Raw genomic sequence first — 17,896 nt, 5'->3', positions numbered from 1 at the left:
ACATGTAATCCAGGTACATACCATGGGGGGGCTTCCGTCGCTCAGTTGAAGATAGCCGGTATTAATAGAGCCGCGTAGGTTGTATGGCACAATACGTCCCGAGCACCGTACGCCTCGTAATCTCAGGGAGCGTTCGTTGACACCGTTATACGTTTCAGCTCAGCCGAGTAGACACTCTATTATCAATACCAGCCATCTCCTGATGACCCCATCCAAGGTCACACATGACACCAAGGTCACATGATTAACCTGCAAGACATAAATAAAAACAACATTACTCTTTATCCAGATTTCATACATTGTAAAATTCATATAATATTTCACTTTATCGTCTACTCAGGCTTATGTGAACACTGCAGACAGCTTTTAAGTTGCTTGATTCAGTATTTAAATATTCATTTTAGCTTTTTAACTTAAAAACTGTCTGTAGTGTTCACATAAACCCGAGTAGATAATACAATGACAAAAAGTTAGTTTTTTAAAGTGAATTGTCCCTTTAAGATATTGGTAAAAAAAAATCTAAACTTCAAAATCTACATTATATAACTTGAGTCAAAGTTAAAAGGTTTTGGCATCAAAATGTACTTAAACATTTCAAATGGGACAATCTGCATACTTGGTCATTTTGAACAGAAAAAAACCTTTTGAAAATAACAGATCTAAAAGCTCACAATGTGTCACATCACATTCACAATGCATTGTGAGCTTGTAGATCAGCCATTTTCACAGACAAGACAATGCTTTTGTTGCGATCAAGGCCCAAGGCCTCAGTCACACATAAGCATATGTTCTGGGCTCTGCCTGCATGTGTTTGATTGCCCCCCAAAATCAAACACAAATGTTTGGTCAAAGCATGTGCCTCCCATTGGAAATGCATTGGGGCGGCCATTAAACAGACAAATGTTTTTTTTGTGTGATCGAGGCCCAAGGCCAAAGAACGAGTCCTATAAAAGGACAAACATTGCTGACATTGTTGTCCATTTAGTGTCACAATAAACAACAGTCTTATAAATACTCTGTTTAAACAATAAACAGTCCTATAAATCATCTTAATGTCTAAACAACAACAGTGCTCAAGGATAAAACCGTGTTTCTCAAACAAACGCTTCTTACCGTGGAACAAACAGCTCTGCTCACAGCCAGCATGAAGTGGATCCCAAACCAAACAGCATGCTGGGAAAAAACATGGCCGCTCCTATTTAAATCCAAAGCCCCGCCCACTGGATCCGGTCACCTGTTCAACTAGTCCGTCCGTCATTGGTCCGTTAGTCAGAGTGATTTGTGTTTGAATCATCCACTGTTGATGTAACTGCTGTGTGCACCCCACACACACACACACACACACACACACACACACACTCATGCACTCACGCACGCACGCACGTGCATTATTTCACCCTTTGGTTGGTTATAAAGGCTTATATTAATAAACACAAGGACGTGTGTGTCTGTGGCTGTCTGTATCAGCCTTTATAGGTTTGTTTTTTCCGCCATCTTGTTTGATATTTGTTTGAGTGTCACCACCATCAGCCTTTAACAGGTGTTCAATCAGGCAAATGAGCACCAGCAGCCATCTAGCAGCTGATGCACTCTGGGAGATGTAGTTGTTGAGACTGTAGAAGTTGTCTGAGGTGTCTTGTAGAAGATCCATGCTCCATTTATGAGTTTTAACTCAAAAATAACTATTCATTATGAACTAATAACCTATAAGCTCATCAAGTGTGGTAGGACAAGGTGTCAAATCTTGAGGTCCTGCAGAAGTGTGGTCTACCCAGTGTTGAAAGCCTGATCATCAAGGCCCAGTTCCGGGCAGTAATGATACTGCCTGTGATACTGACATGATACTGATACGATGTAAAACTTTCCTCAACAATATGACCCGTAATTACATTATTAACTGTGAATTGAGCGGCTACATGTAACACATTATTACATGATTACATTATGCAAAAATCCATTATTATGTTATGCTCTCATGATGTATTACATTGTGACCTTATTAGCCTACATTATGGGCCTTTACTACATTTAGGTTATCACATTATGAACTGTTATTACATTATGTGCCGTTATTACATTATGAGTTGCTATATTATACTCAGTATAATTATGATATTCTAACTACCATAACATCCCTGAAACTGGCACTGCTGGGAAGGCAATTCCCAGCTGCCTTTGGTCTAGACCTCTGGGTTTAAGTAGAAGCGTTTATGACTGATTGGACTTGATGGCTCGTGCTGTTCTTTGGTCAAGAACTGGGGGAACCACCTGGAACTCTGTCCTGTAGTGTGAATGCAGTGATAAAATCTTCCCCGTGTCAGGCTAGTTCAGGATAAAATGCAATTATTTCACATAGCCATCTTTGTGTTTCTTTTAATACTCTAACCCAGGGATACTCAAATAGATTTACCTGTGGGCCACATTACAAAAATGGCAAGGGGCCAGGGGCCAGTAGATAAAATTACGACATTAATGATACTTGATAACTTCTCTCTTTCAATTGCTTTATTTTCGCAAAATGTATCAAAGTACAATGTGCATGCACACAATATGTAAATAAATAAATGTGTTACATTTTCTTGCATAAACACAAAGAGCTGTTTCCATAACTGCACAAATTATTGCACATAACATGAGTAGCTGTTATAATAACATAATAACATAACATGAGTAGCTCTTTGCCTGCCTGCCTGCCTGCCTGCCTGTCTGTCTGTCCATGAGTAGTTATTTGTCTGTCTGTCAATGAGTAGCTGTCTTACTGTCTGCCTGTCTATGAGTAGCTGTCTGCCTGCCTGTCTATGAGTAGCTGTCTGTCTGCCTGCCTGTCCAATTGTCCATGAGTAGCTGTCTGTCTGCCTGTCTGAGTAGCTGTCTGCCTGCCTGCCTAATTGTCCATGAGTAGCTGTCTGTCTGCCTGTCTATGAGTAGCTGTCTGCCTGCCTAATTGTCCATGAGTAGCTGTCTGTCTGCCTGTCTATGAGTAGCTGTCTGCCTTCCTGCCTGTCCAATTGTCCATGAGTAGCTGTCTGTCTGTCTATGAGTAGCTGTCTGCCTGCCCAATTGTCTATGAGTAGCTGTCTGTCTGTCTATGATTAGCTGTCTGCCTTCCTGCCTGTCCAATTGTCCATGAGTAGCTGTCTGTCTGTTTATGAGTAGCTGTCTGCCTTCCTGCCTGTCCAATTGTCCATGAGTAGCTGTCTGCCTGCCTGTCCAATTCTCAATGAGTAGCTGTCTGTCTGCCTGTCTATGAGTAGCTGTCTGACTGCCTGCCTGTCCAATTCTCCATGAGTAGCTGTCTGTCTGTCTGCCTGTCTATGAGTAGCTGTCTGCCTGCCTGCCAGCCAGCAAGTTGGTTAACAGAAAATAAATTGTTATGGCTGAGTAAAATAAAATACAATAAACACAATTTGCCTGAAAATAGATTACCCAGCTATGACCTTTTTCATGAAAAAAAATGAGTAGTGATATGGCTGACTGAGTAAAATAAAACAATCTACCTGAAAATAACTTCCGCAATTACCATTTCCGCAATTTCCGCAATTTCCATTTCCGCAATTTCCTCAATTTCCATTTCCGCAATTTCCGCAATTTCCATTTCCACCATTTCCGCAATTTCCACCATTTCCGCAATTTCCATTTCCGCATTTCCGCATTTCCACAATTTCCGCAATTTCCATTTCCACAATTTCCGCAATTACAATTTCCGCAATTTCCATTTCCGCAATTTCCATTTCCAACTATTAATGGCAGCTGGGTTTCATCATTCAAATAAAATAGAATTCTGTCCGTTTAGCTATAAAATTATGTCAGGGAATGGGGATACACAGTATATGTCTTTCATTTGCATTGCATCTCCATTTTGACATTTAATAACTGGACAGTCAGTCCTAAAGATCACATTAAACCCCTTTTCTTATTTTAAGCATTGTTATACTTTAGCTATTGAAAAATGGCAGATCTACAAGCTCATATTGCTACGAGCTTGTAGACCTATTTTTGAAGAATTCTGAAAATGTGGCGCAAATCTTTGAATACATATTATTTCAGAGCGAACGTTTTTAACTCAAATCTTTGCTTCTGGGGGGGTTCCTGGAACAACATATTTTCAGATGGGGGTCGGCAGCATATTACATATATAATTTTTGGGGGTCCTTGACATGACATTGAGAACCACTGATATAGAAACATGAGGTTTTTCCAGAAAAAAAAATATTTTTTGAAGACAGAAATGCAATAAATGGAGGAAGAGGAAAACTACCAAATACACTTGAAATACAATAAGGAGCAAAGCCCTTCCAGAATAACAATGACACATCAAGGCACTAGGCTACTGCAATGTTACAGCCGTAACGCTGCCCAAAACAAAAGTATACGCCGAGTTTAACTTATGCATTTACATTTTCGTAACACTATGTCTTCCAGCACTGTAAAATCTAAATGTTGAAAGTCATGCAACAAACATCCAATTTACACAAGAAAGAACAAACACAAATACAAAGAATATAAGTCAAGTTTAATATAATACAAAGATGTTGGCATATGACACTGATGTGAACCTGTACTTTATGAACAAAAGCACAACATGTCATAATATACAATGGCTGAAAATTAGATAAGATTACATATTTATATAAAGTGCAATAAAAATAAATGCACACAGTGAAGACCTGAACACTTACTAGACCCCAACGTACAGGGGTCTTCAACAGGGGGCGTCCTCAGGGTGTCAGAAATTCTGGGGGATGGAGTTTTAGACCAACCATCCCGATTCTCGGGGGAACATTGGCAGGGAATAGCAGACCAACCTTAGCGTTGCGTCATCATGTACTAATGAAGGAAAGACAATCACATAACACAGAAGACCAAGAGAGAGATCAAAACAGCCAAAACTCAAAGACCTTAAAATGTTACTTCTCTAAAACCAAACCCTGTTTGACTTGCATACGTGCCACAGTGTATTTCACTTTTGTGTTGCATTGAATTAATTTTAGAATGCTTTGGTTTGACAAATGGATGCATGAATGGAAAGGTTAATTGCTTACAACGCATATGTCCTAGACCCAACTATTTATGTTGAAAATATTATTATTATTCTATTTTTATTATTATAATTACTATAATTATAATTTCATGACAGATCAAACTGCAAGTGGTTCTGGAAAATCTAAAAAGAGCACAGCACAGCAGTCGAGCCATTCTGGGGATATGAGCAACGATCGACATCCACGGGCTGCATCTAGCAGATCTCAACCCCTTAACCTTAGTCAGGTAATGGCAAAGCATTTTTTTTTATTGCAACTATCACGTATCTGCCAAGTATTCTGTTGCAGTGATAGCTGTTTGACTTGATTACTTAACCCATTTTGACCTGGGGACGATTCTACAAATCATGACAGTTTTCTGAAAAAGCTGTTTCTATGTCAGTCGTTATTCGATTTTTCAAAAATAGCAGAACTACAAGTTCATAGCGCTGCACTCGGTGCCGCGCTATGAGCTTGTAGATCTGCTATTTTTCAATAGCTAAAGCATAACATAATGCTAGCACCAAAAGGGGGTTCACGCCCCAAAACGGGTTAATTGTCTGTATTCGGTAGGTAATCTTCAATCCCTAATTGAGGCCATTGAGGGGATTTGATGGCAAAACGATCCCCTGTCGTTTCAGGTCCAACAGTCTGTGATGTCGTCGTCACATGACCAAACGGGAGGAGGCAACAACAGCGGCGGCGGCTCTCTCAGACGTCAGCCGACGTACCCTCCCACTCCCCCCCCCGCCACCTCCCACCACCACCACGCCGCACCCTACCGGCTCCACGACTCCACCTCTCTGTTCGGCTCCGCCCCCAACCTGTATGCTTACCCGGCGTCGGCCGCGCTGGCCTCCGTGTCCCAGGCCGTGGACTCTACCCGCCACTGCAGGGCAGGAGGCGGAGCCTACTCGTCCCTGGGGCTGCTGCAGAAAGGGAGTCACGTTCCTCATGGCCAGTACAGCAGTCACCATCACCATCAGCAGCAGCATCAACTGGGGGGGCAGGCGTTCCATCGCTCTACTTCCACCTATCAGCGTAAACTCAACCAATACCCTTACTTGTAAAGAGTAGCCTGGGGGCACCATTTCATTTAGGGTATATATGATCCTGTCGGGAGCGGATGATATCGTTACGTCATGTTGTAGTAGTATAGAGGGGTATGCGCGTGACATCATCATCATCATCATACCCGGAAGTTATGCGGGAACGCCTACTGAGTGACAGAAAACTACTTTCTGGCCTTGTCATCCCATACATCCAAACAGAAAAGTCCTATATGATTGCATTAAATTACTTTAAACAACATTACATTCACTTTGTCACTCACTTTGCCACTCGATCTGCCATTCACTTTATGCATGCGCATACCCGCTACTGTTTTGTAGTCGACAGGCAGGAACAACAGGCGGCAACTTCCTTTTCCCTCAAACCGATTTTTCTCAATAAAAGCTACAGGCTACGAGAGCTTTTATTGAGAAAAAATCGGTTTCCACCTTCCTCCGAGGTGGTGGAAAGCCTGGTGAGGCGAGGTTATGTAAAGAGCGAGGCTACAAGAAACCGATGAGCTTGAGACCAAACCGAGACAGACCTGAGCAACAAGCTCGGCTACAGTTGACTGTGATAGTATGTAAAAATCCTGCGTGTTAATTTAAGTCAGACTGTACAAATGTAACTGGTCAATGTGGTTACGTTTGTACATGCTCCGAGTTACAAATGTATACATTTAACACTTGAGGATTTTACTGTGTAGTAATTGCTATTAACGTTCTGTTCTGATTATTTTATTATATTTGTTTGCGTGCTTATGTTGAAAGTTAACAGCTACGTTAAATTAATTTAAAGTGTTAAGCACTAACTTATGCTGCTCTCATCTATGAAGTGGTTACTTTTTTATTATTAGAACTTAATTGTTGTATGAAATACCATTTCCACTATGAACTCTAAAAACGACTTGTGTGCATACATATGACATACTCGCCTTACTTAACTTATTACCATATTATTGCCTATTTCTTACATTGTTATTTTGTATTTATGTATTCCTTTTGTTAAATATTACCTTTAAATATACTTCAGTGACTTTGTTTTTTATTTATGAATGAATCTATACTGTCAGTGTTACAAAGCAGGTCTTTAGGGTTTGCCATTTGCATTGGTCTGTCACTTGATTATTATTGGTATTTATGTTTTGTGTGTTAAAATACAATCATTTCAATGCAGGTTTAGGTGTGGTTTTCAAAACTGAATATCACATTCTGTTTTTCTTGTGATGCTAACATTATTAAGGTTGCATGTGTCAAGAGAGCCAGATTTATAATTTGATGTACAAGAGTATGTATGAATTAAGCACACCAATGATAACTTTCTAGTGTTTTTGGGAGGGGGGACGGCAGTGCAATGTCATGTTATTTTAATTTGTGCAACAATCATACATTTGATATATTATGAATCATAATGGTAGTGGAGGAACTGTAAAGGCTCTTCTTGTCTTGTGAAGTGATGTTATATGTGAAAGCGTGCAATCTGATTGGGTGTCTCACACTGTACTGTCTAGTAAACCCATTTAGGTCAAATGGTTTTTGAATTCACATGGTAAAGCATTAAGTCCGATAAAGATGATCCATGAAAATATGAATTGATGTTCAGTATGTACTGTAACTGAAGAAATCATTGGTTTAGTGATGGTTTTTACAATCCTGCTGTGTACTACATTACATAGAATATACAATTAACCTTAACACATACGCAATAAAAATCTTTTCAAATCAATTTGTTTAGTAATTACTTGTATAACCCACGTATAAAAACACGTGCATGAAGAAGCCTAATGTGCTGCTGCCTGAAGAAGCATTAATTAGCTTACAGTAGACTAGTAAAGGAACTGTACAGCGGTTGGTACAGCTGATGGATTACTGCTTAATAATTGACAGCCAAAAGGTTGTCTAGACAGTTTGCAGGTTCAAATCCCATGCCATCAAGGTATTGGAGGACCATCGGGGGGTACCGCGTCCAACCCTGTCCAGCTGAAATATTACAAAATCATACCAAATAAGTCTATAGTCCAATCTTTGATTAACCAGCCGTTAAGAAAACCAGGTGCTCAGTGATTGATAAGAAATATTTGTTTACAATAAAATTGCAATACAGTTTTATAAAGCTGTGTAACATTCCATTATCATAAATCTTATCTTACAAGAAAGGACCAACAGAGGACCTTGGTGATCCAAACAGCACTCCACAGGATATTGTAAAATGCAACATAACTGAGGAATGCAGATTACTTAAGCTTGTTTTACAGTATAGTGTCGGGCAATGTGTCGCTTCAATAAAATAACATTTTGCACATTATCAATAGATAATACTTATTTCTTTACTGTATGTGGCTCACATGGTGCAAGCCATCTGGAAGAGGGCGTGGCACCATACATGCCCACGGCTAATCTCACAAACGACTGGACTGATCAGAGGCATCTTTCTTGTTCACACTGCCAAGTATGCCAAGGAAGTACCTCCCCTAATACTTTTTCATATTATGAATATCCTTTAAAGTTTTAGAGATTACGTTTAAAGTGGAAGTCAATGTAGTGGCCAGATGATTGGCCAGATGAAGTCCAAGATCCACAAGGAAGCCAGGCCGTGGCCCGTGATTGGACACTTGTTTAGCGACACATCGCCTGACACTTTTCACCAGAGCACGAATCAGTCTTTAGTTTGCACAAGCAAAGCATGTCGAAACACAAGGTACGGTACATGACTGTATACTGAATCAAGCATGTACAAACAAACAAGGTGACTGTCAAGGTAACCATTCAACATCCCTGATAAGCATTAACTACCATGACAAGTTTCTGAATGAGAAGCAAAAAAAATAAAAATAGAATAAAGAAAAGACTTCAAAATTCCAATTTTGTTAGAAAGTGTTTGACAGTTTCATACGGTTTGATATTGCGATTAAAGAAACTAATTTCCAGTTCTCCCTAGTGGCTAGTGCTATAAACTAATAGGTAGAGTACACCGAACTGAAACAGTCTACCGTAAATCTAATTATTTTATTTATACCGTAGGTTAAAGCTCTTTAAAATGAAGCATGGCAATCTATTATACCTTGTCTGTAAGTTCGTAAGGACGGATACCATCTACTGTCATAACAACTTCTAAGATCACCTGATTGATAGATCAACTGCAACTATGGAGAAAGCAGTGGTACTGAAACAATTGTGCTTCACTTTTTTAACTGCAAGTGACATCTCTGTAAGGACAATCTCCTTTAAGCAGCATTATATTAAAATTTACTCTCAGTCATTCCATCTGACAAGCATGGAGAGATGTGAATGAATGACATATTTACATTGTATACAATTATCTCTGCTAATATGGATGAGTTTGTGGTACAAACATTACATCCTACGGTACAAATAATGGACCTTGTTCTCATTACTGCACTAGGAAAGGGACAGCTCTAATCTTGTTTGAAGTTCCTCATACACACACACACACACATTTCACAATATATCAACACAAACACATTTTGGAGACGACTCGGCATCATCTTAAATGCGTTCAAGAGCCCAAAAATTACCATCCATACAAAGTGAGTCCAACGGCACACACAGAGGGCAGGGCCAAGGCAACGGTTAACTTAATGACAACGGAGAGGAAGGGTGTTTCAATGCATTCGAGTCAACGGTGGAGCAGGCCGGAGGGGCTAGGCTTTCACAACACGGCCTACTTACTGAGGGTATAGTAGGGCAGGGTTGGTTGGAAGGGGGACTTTCAGAATTCCTCGTGAACATTCCTGGCGTAGTCCATGAGCTTGCTGCCAGTAAAGTATTCACTGTACTTGAGAATTTCCTCCAGCTCCAGGTTGTGGTTCTGGTTCTCGTCTGCCACGGCAATCATCTGCTTGGCCTCGTTCAGCGCGTTGTACTCGTTCATTGGGTCCATGTACTCCTGACCAGCAGGGGGAGACGGAGACACAGAGAGAAGGATGTGAGGTCGGTGATGAAAAAGAAAAGTATACTGTATACAGTATAAGTCCAAAATGGTGTGTGCATAGGTCCCATACAGGTTTAAGGGCTCTATGCACACGCCATTTTGGAAAGAACTTCCCCCCTAGAGCCTTCATTACTATCATCGGTAACACCTGGAAGGACCAGGTGTTACCGATGATAGTAATGAAGGCTCTGTTCTGTTCTAACAAAGAGTTTAAGGGCTGTATTTTGCGTGTCTTAAGTACCAGGTCTTATTACCTAACTTGAGTAAACTAAAGACCTGGAGGCGTGATCAATGCCATTTGGCTATTCTGAGTGGCCAAAGAGCATTGATCACGCCTCCAGGTCTTTAGTTTACTTAAGTTAGGGAATAAGACTTGGTACTTAAGACACGCAAAATACAGCCCTAAGTGTCATTGAGTGTGTTCCAAATGGCCCCGTCTGTAACTCTGAGAGTGTATAAATGGAACCAAAAGGACCCTTACATTTATGCAGCACTCTCAGCTATGCGGGTCCTTGTAATTAAAAAGGTTTGAGAACCACTGTACACTAAATGGAACAGAGCCTTGATTAGTGTCATCGGTATAAGGAAGTAGGGAAGGGGCCCGGAAGTAGGAAGTTATTCTGTAGTGCATAGATAGAACCCATGGTAGCAGAAGCCTCTCTTATGCATCTCTTTTGCAAGCAGTCAAAACAGAGGCCGAATTGAAGAATGTTTTCCCTGTGTCTTTAATTTTGCACATACCTCCAGTTCATCCATCGTCACGATGTTGTCATGATCCGCATCAATGACCTCCTCAAACTCCTTCTTCCTCTCCCGGACCCAGTCGTCGTCGATGTCCTGTGCCTGCTGGTTCTCCACGGTGCCCATGGGCAGGGAGATGAACTCGGACAGCGTCAACTTCTTATCACCGTCCTGGTCTGTATATAAACAAAGCACACCCGTCTCTGGGCCTCGTCCTCATCGTCATATAGGCCTATGCTCTTTTTTTTATGATTAGTACTTTATTAGTTAGGCCTACGCTCCAGAACACCCATAATCATTAACCCATTCTGGGCGGGAATCCATTTTTGTGTTTTAACTAAGCATTATTTAGCTATTGAAAATTAGCAGATCTACAAGCTCATGTAGGTCTGCTATTTTTGAAAGATCGTGAAAATGTGGCACAAATCTTTGAATACATATTCTTTCAGAAGACTATTTATTTCGACGTCAGGCCTAAATGGGTTAGGTGTTTTGGAGCGTAGGCCTACTACGGCTTGTTATTACTGTACTAGATTAATAAATAGTGGTGTGCGGGCAGGTGTACTGTACACTAGTACATAGCATCCACACGTAATCTATATGAACCATACCTAGGTCACGAACAATCTCCTTCACCATGTATTTGAGCATGCCTCGGCTATGCTCGGGGTGAAGGAAGGAGAGGAACTCCTGCTCGTTTAACAGTTGGTCTGCCGGGGGGTCGTCGGCCTGGAACCAGCGGTCCTTCAGGCTTTCCAGGACCTCCTGGGCTGCAAAGACCGAGAAAAGACACAAAAGATCATTAGTATGACTCAACATCATTGTGGCCCACATTGAAAGAACAACCGGATATCCACACCCCAAGTTCCTATCCTGAACAAAACCAATCAAATAAGCTCTGCTAAATGAGCGCAAAAGCACACCTAAACCTAACCCACTCCCAACCCTTAACGCACCCCTCACCCAACCATAGTCATGTTGTTTTAACACACCCCTCACCAACCTTAATCCGGTTGTCTTAACGCACCCCTCACCAACCTTATGTCTAACCAATGACTAGTCTAAACTAAGTATGCACCCCAACATACACACTTCACTAATAGAATGGCCCATTTAATTGGGGAGATTTGCATTACTCATTTTGCTTGTACGCAGCAAGGTTATAATAGCTAAGGAAAACTAGATAAAACTAGATAAAAACCATAATAAAAACAAAAACGATAACTGAAATTATTTTTATTTTGTAGTTTACAAAACTAACTAAAACTGACTGAAATGATAGAAAAATGCCCTTAGTTTGAGTTTTTCTCATTACCAACAGTAACTGAATACCGGTATATGTTTTAAATTCTATCTTTTGTTGAGTTTTTATTACACAATAGGCCTACTTACTCTGACCTTTCTGAATCCTGCATCTAACAAAAAAAAAACTAAAACTAATACTGAGCTGTCACAAAATAAAAACTAACAAATGCGCTCTTAAAACGAGTTCTTACATACTGTAATGTTACGTTCTTACTTACTTTCCTCGTCCACCTTCACATCTTCGTTATTTTTTATTTTCTCAGCAACTTCTTTCTCGTTGAATCCTTTGCTGCCCAGGAATTTCACCCGGTATTCGTCCCACGTCACGTGACCTTCGGTTGAGGAGAAAGCATAATTGTGAGGCAGTTTGAGACACAATGAAGCGGTTTGGCCATCACGACATTGACAGTGTTACCTATATCAGGGTCCTCAAACTATTTCAGAACCCTTGCTGCCTAGTCTCGTGTGGCCAGGCTGTTGTCTCTCGCAATTTTCAAATGCTTCCGTCATACAGTCTGGAGAACGGAAGCTCTGCTCTGATCATGTGTAAAATATAAAGCCTCTTCCTCACTTCCGTTTTGTCTTTACATTCACGCAATTTAGAAATCAATAGAAATCATCTAAGCATATATAGCTTGATTATTAGCACAAATGAAAAAATGAAAAAAGACCTAAAGATATTTTAAAAATGTCATGAATGCAGCCTTGTTTTTTCCTTTTCTTTTTTGTATTGTCTTTTTTGTTGTCCTATATATTTTTTTTCATGAACGGAAATGGCAGCTTCCTTACTCGGATTTCGGGAGGTGTAGTTCCAGACTCTATATAGCATTCAGAGATTGTGGAATAGCTGTCGCAAAAGACTACTTGCTGCCTGGTTTCCAGAGATGAAAACCAAGTAAACCCTTTCGCTCACATGGCTATCAAAAGCTACAATATATAATGGTCACATTGGTCAGTGACCTTTAGCAATGCCTGTTTTAATGTCTCTCTCTCACCATCTTTATCTGGGTCAACAGCACGGAAGCTCAGCTTGTTCTCCTTTACGGCCTCTTGGAAATGCTCCTCGGTCTTCTCCATGATCCAGCGCTGCATCTCCTTGGCACTCACACTCCTGTCTCTGTTCAGATCCACCCTGAGTGAGCGGGGGACAGCAGACCGTTAGTCAGGCATTGGCACTAAGGGTTGCCCACCTGCCCCCTTTTCGGGCAACTTCCGGGCAGGTGGAGTCTGCTTTCAGGTTGGAGTGGGGATGCAACAGAACAATCTATAAACAAACACAACACGAGATATCTCTGTCTAAACACCTGAACATCTGTCTTCTGGTCTGTGGAATGTAAAATAAGCCATTTTCACTGTTGCTACACAAGTGTGAACCCAGTGTCATATTCATAGCCATGTACTGTAGGTATTTGGCATAAAAATATATTTATGAGATTTTTTTGATCTCACAGTCCCAGAACACACACACACACACACGATATATTATACCTATCATTTTATAATGGACGATAATTTTTTCAGGCAAGTGGGCATGACCTTTCGGCAAGTAGAAAATGACCTGTACTTGCCCGACAGGCAAGTGCCTGTGAGACCTTAGAGTCAACCTCTGCTAAGTTAGTGAAATATATTTAAAAAAGAAATCATATTAACAATTGTTGTACACTTCTTTTGAAATGCAAGACCCTCCATCTTTTTTTACTTTTGCCTCTTTTAGGCCTGATAGCTATTGTTTCTGGTACAGCTTGTCCTTAACATGGAACATGTCAGTATAACCATGGTCTGAGTCCTTCAGAATGACTGTACTGTGTGTACTGAATGTACATCTCACTTGTCCACTCATGTATTAAAGCACAAACACCACCACCTTTGAAGTAGTGCCTCTCTGACCCCTTTATTACTGATTGACCGCGAATCCCACCACAGGTTCGAGTGAGTAAATGTTAAGCATGAAGTTATTTTCAATCTGTTCTAAATAATGTAAACAGATATTCTCTCAAGTAAGTACCATAATATGACATAAATGTAGAGTGCTAGTATAAAGTAACAATGTAACTCAGGGTTAATCAGGGTGCCGTGGATGAAATAGTACATCTACAGGGGTGACATGAGTAAAAAAATATTGCACTGCCCCAATTGGTTACATTTGTACATTAATCTTAATTATTTTAATGCATGAAACTCAAACTCAGTAACTTATTCCGTTTCCCCCAGGGCATGGGAGGGTGTGGGTGGATACTTGTGAGGGTCCCTGGATTTACAAATGGATAAATTAACACAGAGGATTTTACTGTGCAGTTTGAAATCTGCAGCTTTTGTTTGGAATGTGCTCAATGCCTAATGCATGTAAGTGAAGCTTACCGTAACAGTTAACTTACCACATAGGGTTAAATTAAATTGTCATGGTCTCTTCCTGATGCAAGACATTTGTCAAGCAACAGAAGAGGCTTAGGCTAAAATTAGACAGAGGCTATTGCCTCTGTATGAATCAGCTTCCAAGCCATATTAATGACACGACTTTGCTATATCTTAAAAGGAGAAATGTTTACAATACAGTATATAGCCATGAGATCAATCCTGACCGTATTTCAGAAACAGGTGGAGTAGGTTTGAGTGTCCGCTGTGATTTATAAGTCAGAATAACCTGCACTGATTATGCAACCAAGCCCACAGGCAAATACCTGTACACGTGGGACCCGTTATATTAACATCTAGTACATCTAGACTAAAGCATTAGTCTACTAAATATCCATTCAAAGCCTTTGAGAAGACACAATGTTCTTGAAGATCAATGCATGTCATGTTTGCATGTTTAAATTGGACAGCTTGACCCAAGTGTGTGATGCACACAAAAGGAATTAGCCCTTCACCAAGTCCCTCTCCAGACACCCGTCCTTGTCCAATAGGCACGTTAGCAGCGAGGAGACAGGGCAAGCTGTCCTTCTCACCCATCTCACCCATTGAGATGCATGTTAAATGATGGGATTCATCCATATAAATAAATTAAATAATCGATCATTTCAATAGCAAGCTAAATCTAGTCAACCAGGCCTGCAGTAGGCTATGCACTGAACAAATGTGCATGACATTATTTCAATAAACTAGAAATACGAAGAAATGACAGAGGGAGAAACAGTATCCAACAATCAACTTTAACGACCGTCCGACAGGAGTTTCCATGTTGCACGGTAAGACTACGGTCATTAGTAGGGTATTATTGCCATCACCTGGGTGGGTCAGTCGTGTAACTTTCCCGACATTAAGCTGTGCAGGACTGTAGGGGCTGTATTTTGCGTGTCTTAAGTACCAGGTCTTATTACCTAACTTGAGTGAACTAAAGAACTGGAGGCGTGATCAATGCTCTTTGGCCACTCAGAATAGCCAAATGGCATTGATCACGCCTCCAGGTCTTTAGTTTACTCAAGTTAGGTAATAAGACCTGGTACTTAAGACACGCAAAATACAGCCCTAGGTGTCCAACAACACAGCCATTGCAAAATAACATTGACAGCTATGAGGATGACGAAAGCTTGCCCTGCATAGTAACGGTTGCTAAACTATTTGGATTGGCATTGGACAATCGCTTTATGGGGTGGTGTTTAGCGAAGGGCTAATTGTCACGACAGCTGACAGCATACTGTACGTGTACGTAACAGTGGACAACAGTGCAGTGTTGTAGAAGACAGCCGTGAGCTCTGCAAGAGTCTGCAGTCTCTGCAGTGCACACTCAAATCAAAACAAGGCATCACAGTGTGTCATCATGACTCGAGGCATGACTCATATAACCAGTTCAGGAACATTGCACAGGCTTCCGTTTTGTCCGAAGTCCTGTCAGGTCAACATAGTCTAGTCACAATGAGCATTAGTGAGGACAAAACCGTACGAAGATGAGGCTGAAGATGGGCGAAGTGCTCCATCAATGTCAGGAATTAAGCCAGTATGAGAACCATTTTCAACATAGATTTTCTGTTTTACACACCCTTATAATGTTCTTATTTTGATCATAAGACCCAATTACTGAATGTCAGCCGCGGGCCCCTCCAGGTTTTCTTGGATGGCACTATGGCACATTCCACAGTCCGACTGGTTCTCAAATGTTTTATTTGCAAGGACCTCCATAACTCTGAGGAGTGTACAAAATGTGGTTTCATTTAGATAAGGGTCCATTTGGTATTTTGGTTCCATTTGAAGAGTTACAGAACTGTTATAGTCATTCAGGGCTAGTTTTTTCTGGTAATATTATTGTCCACTCATTGTGTCTGTGGCAAAATATATTTTTTACCAGGGGAAGGGGTGGGGGCGGATTTAAAACATGTTAAGTAAAGGAAGTGAATATCTTACTTGGTGAAGATGTCAATTAGCTTTTTCCGGTTCCTCCTTGGCTCAGAGTCCTCCTCAAACTCCTCCATATCTTTGCCCAGGAACACCTCCTGGTGAAAGTCCTTGTTGAGGTGGCCATCCATCTCCAACTTCACCCCGTTCAGGTGGTCGGGGGGCAGTATCTCATTCTCATCCTTGCCCGTTGGATGCTTCTCTTTTAGGGCTGACATGTTGGCTGGTCGTGCATGGACATCCATGGCGTGGAGCAGCACATACAACACAACCAGGTGCCTTAGATTGGCCATGGTGCTTCTATATTGACCCAGGCCCCCTGAGTTGGTGATAGAGAATAGAGACAACACAAGTTACATAACAAAATAATTATACTTCTAGAGGCTTTTCTCATACAACAATGCATCTTTATCCAACAATGTTGTGACTATACGGATCATCTCTTCATCAAAGCTTCATTCATCAAATATGACGTTGTAGATAGCAATAATATATACGTTACCCGACGAAATTTTCACTTATAAAATGGGTGATCCATGCCAGAAAACCAGCTATCACGACAGCTAAACACTGCTACGCTAACGCTCGGGTTAGTCAATCAATGTCGTAAATTACGCGCATCGCTAACACCCGGCTAACAATAGCATCTGCTATTATTAAGGTGAAGAGGACAACCAACCTGTCAGTGACGCACTCCGACTTAACAACAAACTTCTGATGAATACAAGGAGATGTTAGATGCTTGGCTAGCAAAGTGTCCAGTTGACTAGGTGGTTCATGTCAACCGTCCATCACAGAGCCAAACAAACCCACAGCAAGCTGTCAGATCACTGATCAGATGTTACAGTATACTTCCTGTACACGTGGCTCCAACACAGACTCTGACGTAGGAACGTTTTTCTTTTCCAGCCACAGATCATCATGAGATGGATGATGAATGGTTGCATATTTACATGTTCTACGCGAAGAAGCACCAGCTAACAGCGAAACGCTTTCGCACAATGATGGTTTATTAGATGATGATCGTGTTGCCAGCTGATATGTTTGTTGTCACACACACACACAGACCATAGAGGCATAGACACAGTCTGACTTTGGAACGGACTCAGCGGCCGAAGCAGGGAGCCATATTGGAAAGGTCGGTTATGCATGTTGCACTACAGGTTTCTGTCTCTGGGTGGCAGTGTTGTCAAATCAAAACAATAGTCTTTCATTCTAGAACCATACCAGAAAAGTATTTTAACAAAATCATATTTTAAAGACTGATGGTGATCAGTCTGACTGAGGTGATGTAAGGGATATGTTTTTATTCAAACAAAACGTTTTTGGTTAAAGCTCCATAATGATGGTAATTATTAAGTGTTTGTTCAGTAACATGGGTCTGCCCCGCTCTTTAATAACATTTTCAGATGGGTCACCAATATTCAGTCAGAAGGGAACACATTCATCAGCTTCAATTGTATAGTCTTACAGTCTTCTCATTGTTTTTGCATTTAATT

At 40.9% G+C, this 17,896-nt stretch overlaps 2 protein-coding genes across 4 annotated transcripts in view; one reads left to right on the top strand and one right to left on the bottom strand.

The window, feature by feature from the left end:
* Positions 1-8,027, top strand: part of hipk1a (homeodomain interacting protein kinase 1a) — a 69,314-nt gene extending 61,287 nt beyond the window's left edge. For all 3 annotated transcript variants that reach the window (XM_080763468.1, XM_080763467.1, XM_080763466.1), the window contains exons 15-16: positions 5,138-5,268; positions 5,663-8,027. In XM_080763468.1, coding sequence (XP_080619594.1) covers positions 5,138-5,268; positions 5,663-6,091 — 560 coding nt within the window. In that variant the 3' untranslated portion in view covers positions 6,092-8,027. The remainder of the gene's footprint in view (positions 1-5,137; positions 5,269-5,662) is intronic.
* A 136-nt stretch (positions 8,028-8,163) lies between these two features.
* On the bottom strand, positions 8,164-17,259 carry sdf4 (stromal cell derived factor 4). The gene is made up of 7 exons (XM_080763470.1): positions 17,077-17,259; positions 16,407-16,716; positions 13,064-13,200; positions 12,287-12,400; positions 11,375-11,533; positions 10,764-10,939; positions 8,164-9,977 (listed from the first exon to the last, which is right to left on the bottom strand). The coding sequence occupies exons 2-7, from the start codon at positions 16,688-16,690 to the stop codon at positions 9,801-9,803; spliced, it is 1,047 nt and encodes a 348-aa protein (XP_080619596.1). The 5' UTR covers positions 16,691-16,716; positions 17,077-17,259; the 3' UTR covers positions 8,164-9,800.
* Positions 17,260-17,896: the final 637 nt, after the last annotated feature.

The sequence above is a fragment of the Protomyctophum bolini genome, assembly GCF_963924005.1.
Source record: "Protomyctophum bolini genome assembly, chromosome: 5".
NCBI lineage: Eukaryota > Metazoa > Chordata > Actinopteri > Myctophiformes > Myctophidae > Protomyctophum > Protomyctophum bolini.
The sequence above is the reverse complement of the archived record's forward strand: the minus strand, read 5'-3'. Positions and strand labels throughout refer to the sequence as shown.